This window comes from Apis dorsata, unplaced genomic scaffold (assembly GCF_000469605.1).
Source record: "Apis dorsata unplaced genomic scaffold, Apis dorsata 1.3 scaffold_74, whole genome shotgun sequence".
NCBI classification, from domain to species: Eukaryota; Metazoa; Arthropoda; class Insecta; order Hymenoptera; family Apidae; genus Apis; species Apis dorsata.
In genome coordinates this window covers 1,522,434-1,533,020 of record NW_006263372.1, presented here as the reverse complement: position 1 = coordinate 1,533,020, position 10,587 = coordinate 1,522,434, and the positions used below count along the sequence as shown (strand labels likewise).

The window sequence follows — 10,587 nt, the reverse complement described above, 5'->3', positions numbered from 1 at the left end:
GAGAGAGAGAGAGAGAGAGAGAGAGAGAGAGAGAGAGAGAGAGAGAATATTTTATCATCCCAATCATTATATTAATGTAAATTTTCCATCATTCACTTGATTCTTCTTAAAAAATTAAAGATTAAACGAAAAGATTAATTGCTAAATTTATCAAATTGTTCTCCATTATATTTAAAGGTTTAATTTAATGATATTATTCATTTCGTTCTATTTGTGTTTCATTTTTTATTTCGAATAATAATAATAGGCTACGTTCGGTAATTGGCGGATCGTTATTTAGCCACGATCGACTAATGATTGGTCAGTAAATGGTCAATCAGTGGCCAAGGTAATGGTCAATCAGAGATCAATAATGTTGACCAATTAATGGCCAGATTAATGGTAAGATTTTGTGAATAGAAGGGATCTTTAATTTCCTTTTTGCGAAATTTTCATGGGGAAATTAATACGTGTACAAAAAGATGGAAAACATCTCGAATAGAATTATTTGATTCTTAAATTAATTTAAAATTGGATTAAAATTGGAAGATCGTTGAACGACTGGATTATTAAAAAAAATTGGATAAATTCGATATTACGAAAACGATATTGGAAAATCATTACGAAAAAGGAGAATCGAATAAAAGGAAGGAAATTTTTAAAGTATGCTTAAAATAATTAAACTACGTATTTGCGATATATTAATCTATGCATTGTATTCATTGAACCGCAGCATCACATTTTCATTTATATATCTCGGCTCTCGCAAAATTTGCCTAATGGAAAACCATTCGAATGTAAGAGCGATGTGGAAAAAAAAAAAAAACCTGTGCAAGGTTTTGCTAAATTCAAAACCAAAGCTTTTACATTAATTAAATGTATATATAATATCCAGGAATAATAATAAAAAAAAAAAAAAAGGATATAAAAATTCACTTTTCACATGCATGATATGCATAGTAGATTTTTTTTTATATTTTTGAATTTTAACAATTTATAACGAAAAAACAAAAGAAGGAGGGAGGAGAGAAAAATAAAATTTTATAAATATATCCAATGAAACTTTTATTTTTTTTTTTTTTTCTTTTTCTTTTCTTTTACACAAATTAATAATGAACGTGTTTTACATATCGCGAAATAGCCTGTATATTTGCGTCCCAATTAGTTGTAAAGGGGGGCAAGGTTACGAAATATTCTCGAAATGCCTTAATTTACGATCAGATGATGAGAATGAAAATCTACGAGAACAAATGGATTACAGAATTAGATCAGAAACGATACAGAAATTGTATCCATGCGTCACACACGCTAAGAAAAATGAAAATAAGAAAAAAATATGCCTGATTTTTTTAGGTCAATTCGAAAAAATAAATATTACGTTAAATCTTTATCCGACAAGGCTATCGAGTATATTTGTGTTAATTTATAGCATTTCTGGATTTATTTCGTCTTCTAAATAACATTCCATTTGCTCTCTATCTTCCCCTCTCCCCCAATAATATGACTGTAAATTCATAAAAGATTAAATATAAAAGAAAAAATTAATACACGAGAAATTTATATTTTCAATGATTGTTTTCCTCCTTTCTCGCGATAATTATGTAAATTGATTGATTACAATTCTAAACTGTTTCGAGTTTAATTTTTTTTATCGTACAATATCGAAAAATCAGTTTTAACTAACATTATGAAGTTTTGTTTAAAATAAAAGTGAATAATGGATACAATCAATTTTTATTGTATATCCAGTTAAAAAAAATATGTTTGAAAAATTCATGGAAAAAATTATTCTCTGATTATTTATCTTTAATGGACAACAATATTGAATATTGTTGAAAAATTGAGTATCGTTAAATATCATTTAACATTCCATTTTTTTTATTGAGTTTTATTGTGAAAATATGCTATTAAAAAAAATAATTGATTTGAGCAAACTGTAAATTAAATTTCTCTGACAAATGTCCCGGTTAATGGAACAACCTGCATAAGTTGTATAAATAGAAAAATACAAGGAAGTATTTATCGATCGATATAATGAAAAATAAAGGGGGCAGAAGAACGTGTGAACGAACTACAAAGGAACTACACGATTATCACATACTTCATCCGTTTAAACAAAGAATCTTCCAGTCTATCTAATTTTTATTTAAAAAAAAAATTCTAATATTTCAATTCTATGAATAAAATTTTTAATATTTAATTCAATCAAATATTTTCTAAACTCTAATTTTCTTGTTTAATTTTATTAAAATTGAAATTAATAAAAAAAAATGAACATTCGAAATTAAAAATGCACGATAGAGAAAAGAAAAATTATTAAAAATTATTAAAAATAAATTATCATTGTCATTATACTTTTAATTAGTTTGTAATATTTTTGCAATTGTGATTTTTGCATGATAATTATTTCATCAATTTTCATTTTTAAAATCGATTAGGTTTAGAGAGAAAAAAAAATGTTATATTCACTTAAATAATTTTTAATCGATTACACCTACAGTGACAAAATGTCAACCGTGAACAACAATCACCGTGAAATAATTCGTTTATAGCAACCCTTCGATATGACCCACCTTTCAAAGGACGCATATTTTGCTCGACAGTGCGTAATCAACTTTTTTGCAAACTCTTAAAAATGCATTTACGATATACCCTGGATGCATTTTTGCACAAATTATTTTACATTTCAAATTTTTTTCTCCATTTTTTTGTGTGACACATGATCGCATTACTTTTTATCTTTACGAAGAAATTAAAGTATTTTTTTCACTGTATTATTAAAATTATTTAATCATTAAGCATGATTATATTTTAGTTTGTAATAAAATTAATTATAATTACTTTTTTTGATGATAATATTTTTATAATTCTAATTTCTGTCTAAATTTGTAAAATTGAATAAATAAATTTAATTTTAATAACGAAATGAAATTCTCGAGAAATGAGAATATATATATAAAAGAAAATATAATATATTAACCAGAAATACAAAATTAGACGTTTTACCTTGTTTATTGCCATTGTAGTGTTTAATTGCTCAAACAAACTTATCATTTTAATAATTGAAATGCTTGAAATGTTTAAATACTAATTCCATGAAAATGAGAAAAGCTATTCCATAGATAAATATTCATATTTTGGATCAGAGCAAAAGAAGAAATGCAACTCATTTGCAAGTGGAATCAATTCCATTTTATAATAACCTGCAATGACCGTGCTCATTTCATTTTAATATTCATGGATAGACTTATCTGATTACCGGATTATTTGATAAAACTTTAAATCCTATTATTTCCTATCATCTACCATTGTCATGGTTTCATCCAGTTGAATGATAAGAAAAGACAAATCATTCTTTAAATTACAGGAATATAATTCAATAAAATATATTTTATCCTCGATTTATATCGAAAATTATAAATTTTTGTACGAAAACATTATATATTATTAATATTAATAAAAAAGAATTATGATTAACGAACGAATAATGATAAATAATTTTTCCATTTGAATCAAGTTCATTCACTGTATTTATTAATTGAAATACATTGTCAAATTGTATTATTACACATGTAAGCACTCTTCATTTAACTCAATTTTCATGTCACATTTATTATACTTTTCCCTATATAATTATTGTAATTTTGTAGTTAAAATAATTTCGAAAAGAAGATGAGAATCATTTGCACATGTATTTAGGTCAATCATAAAATAACTCACTGTACCTTTTACTCATGAATTACATAAAATTTAAAAATATATAATTTATTATACGAGATACACGCAGTTTAAATTTTCCTGTTCCAATATACATCAAACCCGGTAATCAAACGTTAAAAAATCAACGAAATCAAAAAAATAAAAAATTATCGTTAAAATTTTCGAAAAAAAAAATATACAGCTTCGATGTATCGCACGACAATATATCGTCTACATATCAAATGTCAGTCGGAAAGAGGAATCGAATGGATTTATCCGGCAAATGCATTCTGCATACATCGAAATGAATCGAGGCAATCGAAGACGTTCATCGAACCCGGAGGCATTGTCGCGCACGCGAATCGAAATGCATATGCAGTACTCGTATCCACAAATGAGTATGCGTGTCTACGTGTGTATGTGTGAAGTGTGCATCAACACAACGCTGCCAAAACACAACTTTCCCCTAGTTTCAGATCGCACTAGAATAGAAAAAGAAGAGATTTCGAGTGGTGGCGGCCGCGCGTCTTTTTAGTCGAGGAACGTGACACGTTCGTGCGTGCTCGTGCGTATTCGTACTGCGACTCACCGGGTAGTAGGGAGAGGACTCGTCGTGTAGGACCACCCAGCGACGAGCGTCGCGTCGGCCCCCAAAAGACAAGCACGTGGAGTACGGTATCATGGTGACGGCGGCGACAAGAAGGGGGCGTACGATCCGCTCGAACCTTGTCACCGAAGACGTCGCTATTAATTGTCGTCCGCGTCGTGGCCGCCGTCGTCCACGCGTTTTTTATCAAATTTCTGGCGTACACGTTTGACGTTTTAGCGACGTTTGGTAACGCGCCGCACCACCGAACAACCGAACGGGTTAGCGAAGCCCACGATGGAAAACAACAAGAGGCCGGCTAGCCAAGGACCACGAGACTCGAGCGTAGCTAGGGAATCACGACAGCTGATTGGTCGGCGAGAGTACCACCGCCGTCTGCCGACTATTGCGCGCAACCGCGTCCGAGAGATCAATGAGACTCGAAGCGAAGAAGACACTCGCCTAGAAGTAGCCGAACGTTCACGAGAGTGTGCGAGGTTCACCGAAGATTGCACTGCTTGAGAATCGGGTCGCGGTGCCGCATATAGTCGATACGGAGTGACGTTTTGATTTGACAATTTTCTTTCTTGATGATTTTTTTTTTATTTTGTAACGTACAACGTACGTAACGTATGTAAGAAGAACTCCTAATAAACCATTAACGAAGATAACGAATTGGTATGATCGTTAATCATGTCGTTTTCCGCTTAATTATAAAAGATATTTGATTCGAATTGGTTGATGAACGTTTAACGAGTACAGTTAATCGACCGATAAATAACAAGTAAACAGTCTATTTTTACAATCGTGAAAGTATTCGCGATTCTCTATAATTTTAAGCTTTAAATAGATGAAAGGAATAATGGTGAATGCGATGCTTATTTCAGGAAACGAACAAAAGGAAATCTACGTATTCACAAGCCAGTTTGGGATACACTATATTGTTATTTCCTTCTTAGAACTAAATCGAGTTTACTATAATGATTGCATTTATGAAGCTGACTTTAGTAAACGTCACACAGAAATGTACGTGCAGGTGCCAAGGAGCTGGTTTAAATTTAGCAATATCGCGTGCAACCAATACATTGTCGCAGGATTAATTGATTTGACCTGAGGAAAGAATCATCTATACATTATCAGTAAAATATCAAACGCACGTTTATAAATATTAAACATGTCATTAGAATTTTCTGCAAACAATGTATTAATTTTTATAGAAAAATATATTCGTAAGTGAATTTCAATCTTAATTTCTTTTTTTTAGTAAATTAATTATTTTCGTTATTCAATTTCTTTTATGTGCTTTGCTTTTCAATCTACAAAAAAACTAGTCATTCAATCATCGCTATCAGATAAGATTTCAAAGGATGAAGAATCCTCTTTGTGCGAATGAAACCGAAGATTTGTACCGTGCTTTATCTTTATCCGCACTATTGTTTCAATACAATTAACAATATGGATAGCACAACGCTTTACTAAACGATAATAATAATTTGCCAATTATTAATTACAATATAAATTTAGCAACGTGAGAAATTTTTAATAATAAAAAATTGAGTTATATTTGAATTGACATACTCTTATATTTTAATAATATTATTTGAAACGAAAGATTTATTTCCTGAATCATCAATGATTCATAAAATACATTTAATCCATCTTCTTTCAATAAAATCGCAATCTTTTTTTATGGATAAATTGTAACTGAAATTACAGCGATGAAAAATTAATACGATATAAAAAAGGTTAAAGGATTTGTGATTCTCAGGATCTCCCAAGGACGATTACGCACTGAATGACACAGTCCGCGTTACGTCACTGATAAGATGTCGCACATGTTTCGTGACACGAATGCGTATGACGAAACATCGTGGGAGGAAAAGCGTCAAACGATGAGAAGAAAAAAAGTAGTGGAAAGGAGATCGTAAAATATAAAAAATATAAAGAAAATTCTTTCTCTCCTTTCGGAAAAAATGGAATAAAAAAATGAAACAGGGTATCGGAGAGAATCGAAGCGAAATATACTGATGAAAAAAAAAAAAGAAAGAAAAAAAGGATAATACGAAAAAGATGATATACAAATATTTATTATAATAATATTTAATTTTAAATATTCGTATGAAAAAAATTAAAATAAATTAAGAGAAAGCATAAACAAAAAGTGAAGGGAAAAAGAGATGAAAATAGATGAAAAAAAAATGGATGATAAAGAGTCCAATTAAAAAGAAAAATAAAAAGATTACGAAAAAAAAGAAACGAAAAGAATACGAGTGAAGAAAAAAAAAAGATTAAAAAAAGGGCAAAGATAAAAGAAGTAAAGCAACTAAAACGGAGAGGAAAAATTAACAGGATGAAAGAGAAACAAAATACCGCATAAATATAAAATAAAGAGAAAAAAAGCATAAAAAAACTGAGAGTTAATGAAGAAGATAATTGTTAGGAAAAAGGAGAGAGAAAAAGAGAGAGAAACATAGGGAAAGATAGGGGAGAAAAAAAGAGAAAAGAGAAGAAAGTGAATGAAAAGGACAGGTAAAAAGAAGGAAGGAATGAATTTCATCATTTAATTTTAGAACGATCGCGTGTAGCCGATGGCTGCCGCAGGGGCATGTCATGGCCCAGGGAGTCAGTTGCAATATCGATCCTAACTTCACGCACCTGAAGCGCACCTTCTCCCGTGTGAAAGGCTTGTCGCTGTTCCATCTTTTTTCCCTTTGATTATTCCTATTCTCATATTTCATTATTTTCTTTCTTTAATCAATCACCAACAACTCTACTATCAGTTATTGAAACATGTATATAAATGGAAAAATGTGCAATCATTTTATAGATATATTATTTTGCATTATCCGATTCGAAGATCTTTTATTATTGGATTGTATAGTTTCGAGTATCGTTGCTTTTCGCTCCTATTTGCAATGACCATTAAGTTCGAGAGCCACTCCTATTCGCAGCATCCCTATTGGGAAATTTTGTATGGTATAGTGTCCCGAGAGGTATGCATGCTATTGCGATGATCGAAAATTTTTATTGAACGTAAAAGGAGCTTTTAAATTTAAATAATAAAGGAAAAAAACACTTTTTTAGCTTTGATATCATTCAGTGTTGGATTCATTTGTAATATAATTGTTTTATATAGTTTATTATAGTTATATAGTTGACTAATTAAGTTATTATTAGATTTTTAGAATGTAATTTAAGAAAAATGAATTTGTTCATTTCTAAAAAATTTTTTATAAAAAATTTACTGCATTATTAAGAATTAAATTTTTGACAGTGTGTATAATCTAAGAAATGTTATCAGTCAATTGGTAATTGAATAATTCATCAATTTAAATTCTCAATTCAAAAAATAAAATTCAATACAATTTATCCATCTGTAAGCAGACAGATCATCTGGTTCAATGACATTAAGGATTTTCCTTGCACGGATCAATCTCTCAATAAATTTATGAACTGATTTTTAAGAATAGAACTCTAACTTAGGAATGTATTATAAAGGAAGAAAATTTGTTCAAAAAAAAAAATGATAAAAATCAATAATAAATTTTTTCTACTGATAATTTTATCAATTTTATCTCAATTCCTTGATTCCTTAATCTTACTTAATCTATCCTTTTAATATGATATAAAAATCAATTTTGTATGCAAAAATATACATGACTAAAAATATCGAATGTTTAAAATATTTTTAAATTAATTTCTCGAATTGTTATTTTTGATAATTTTTATTTCATGTTAAATTGAATGAATAATAATTTTAAAAATAATAATTTTATAGAAAAGCGATAAAATTATCATAAAAAAGAAATTATTTTTATTCTTTATAAAATATACTTAATATCTATTTATCGAACTTAATTAAAGATAACTATTGAAATTATATTAAAAGTAATTGTATTCTGTCTCTATCAGTAATTGAATGAAGTTAATTTTAACACGGATTACCTAATGTTTGTGCAAATGATAGATTGTACACGCTCGATAGAAATATTCCTTCGAAGCCAGACGTATCGCGAATTACATACATTCAGTGTGTATAATACAAAGAGACTGTGAAACGAACTGATTTCCTTCTATATATCGTAAAATATATCTGATGTTACATTACCCACAAATATTTAGTTAATATGAACTCTGTGGATCGATCAGATAAGAAATATCGTGTTTTATTAACATGAATATTTCCTCTTGTTGGTATCAATAATTTCATTCAATCAATGATCTTTATATATTTTAAGATCGATATTATATTTTTCGATAAAGTTATTATTTCAATATAATTCTGTTATAAACAATGAAAATTAACATTAATTAGAGTTTAAGTAAATTAATCTAAATTCAAATATATTTATATTTTATAAAAAATAACTGTTTAATATAAAATAAATTTTCTTATATTTCCGATGCATTAAAATAGTTATCGAGTAGTGCAGTTTATATCGAGCTGATTTAGAAGATGCATAAAGAATTGAATGAGATATATTCATAGTTATTAAAAATTCGAGAAGATAATAAACAATAGAGAAAAAAATAATTTTTCTTACTTGAAGAAATGTCAAGATAATATCTTCAGAAATAGTAACACCTCCGCGACGAGCAAGAGCATTAGGAGGAACTGCAATATCCAAAGCAAGTCTTGGTAGTTCCACCATAATGATAGATGCAGTTATTTCTCTTCCGTTCTCTTCAAATTAAAAATATATCATGAAAGTTGAGTAATAGTAAAATGAAATATATTTATTTCATTAAATTAAAAAATTAATAAAGATTATATTTATATAAACGTGCATATATAATATAATATAATATTCTTAATCATCACAAGATTAAATAGATACATTCGATAATATCATAACCTCACTTCAATTTTTTGTTTCAATCATTCAACCAAAGATTTTCTAATTATATATTATTTCAAATACTTTAAATATATTGTAATTATGATTATCAATCGTTTTTTTTAATAGACATGTTGATATATTCACGAAAAAATAAATAATATCGAATAATTATTTTATTTCAATACAGAAAATATTTGAAAATATCCTAATTTTTCATCTTAGATATGAATGCTATTGATATTTAAAATATTCAATTTTACTTCTTTTATATGTCATAGACGTAAAAAAAGACAATAATTTGAAAATTTATTTCGAATATTTAAACGATACATACCGTTTTTTAAATTCAAATGTTGATAATTGATCAAAATGAGTTCCGTATAACTACAATAAACATGCTCCAGGTGTCACTACACTTTTACCGCCAAAATTTTTGAAAATAATTTGCTAGTATCAAATCAAAACAAAAATTACGAAATAATATATTCAAATTAAACATTTCAATCTATTTCGATTATATTTTCATACGTTTCTTAAATTCAGTTTTTTGTCAATAATTTCTCTCTTAAGACTGGATCATTTTCGTTCCAATATTTTAAATTATTCTTTATAATGATTCGATTAAAAATTAATTTGATTCATTGTTTTATACACTGGTTTTATACACCAAATACAATAATAATCAAAATTTTAAAATTAACATTAACAATCAAAATGTTATACACTAAATAACACTGGTCTAATCTAATCTAACATTGACCTAACAAATTTTCGTCAAGATATTTAAATATACATATCATTAACAGATATAAATTTCACATTAGTTTTTAGGATTAGAGTAAGTTAACCTTAAAAATTTTATGATTCTTATATCACGTACAGGGAGCAGCACTTACATAGCATATCTATACTTTGTTTGGATGTAACCACAGATAAAATACAGAATAGATTTACTATCTTTGAAATATTGTGTACTATATTCTGAATTACTGACCGTGTAAAAAATCATATAATGATATTTAATTATAATTTCTCTCATTCTATTAGCATTGTTGTCTCATTTCATACTATATCGATAATATTGTATATGTATCATAGATGAGATACAGGACCTGACATCTTACGGGATTTTTTGTATCTTATGTTCTGAAATATCGACTTTGAAAAAAGTAGAATGTTTCCTATATTCTTTGCAATTTACCATGGACAACATAGAAATTATATTCATCTTAAAAAAAAATTTATATATACAGGATCCTAAAATGTTTATTATGAATAAAGTAATAAATGATTCATGTAATTTTTAAAATTTTTAAAATCAAAATAAAAATATTACCAATAACTTAATTAATCTCAATAATTATATAAAAAAATAATAGTTATAATCACATGCGCAGCCAATTAGCTCATATTATTTGCTATAAAATTTATAATTGTATTATAGATATAATTATGAATTATATAGTGAATAATAATGATTTT

At 27.7% G+C, this 10,587-nt stretch overlaps 1 protein-coding gene and 1 long non-coding RNA gene across 4 annotated transcripts in view; one reads left to right on the top strand and one right to left on the bottom strand.

Annotated features, from left to right (window-relative positions):
• The window catches only part of LOC102680500, a 91,524-nt gene extending 81,782 nt beyond the window's left edge, over positions 1-9,742 (bottom strand). The window contains exons 1-2 of one of the 2 annotated variants that reach the window (XM_006610535.2): positions 9,440-9,742; positions 8,809-8,948 (exon numbers count right to left, since the gene is read on the bottom strand). In XM_006610535.2, the coding sequence (XP_006610598.1) occupies positions 8,809-8,916 (108 nt within the window). In that variant the 5' untranslated portion in view covers positions 8,917-8,948; positions 9,440-9,742. Of the gene's footprint in view, positions 1-4,267; positions 4,620-8,808; positions 8,949-9,439 lie in introns of those variants that run through there. The other variant, XM_006610536.2, reaches the window with a different exon arrangement.
• Positions 4,716-6,194, top strand: LOC116184921. Of its 2 annotated transcripts, none has more exons than XR_004149586.1 (3): positions 4,716-5,048; positions 5,152-5,493; positions 6,033-6,194. It is a non-coding gene; the product is annotated as an uncharacterized LOC116184921 (long non-coding RNA). The 2 variants fall into 2 exon arrangements; XR_004149587.1 differs by having other exon boundaries at positions 5,981-6,194.
• Positions 9,743-10,587: the final 845 nt, after the last annotated feature.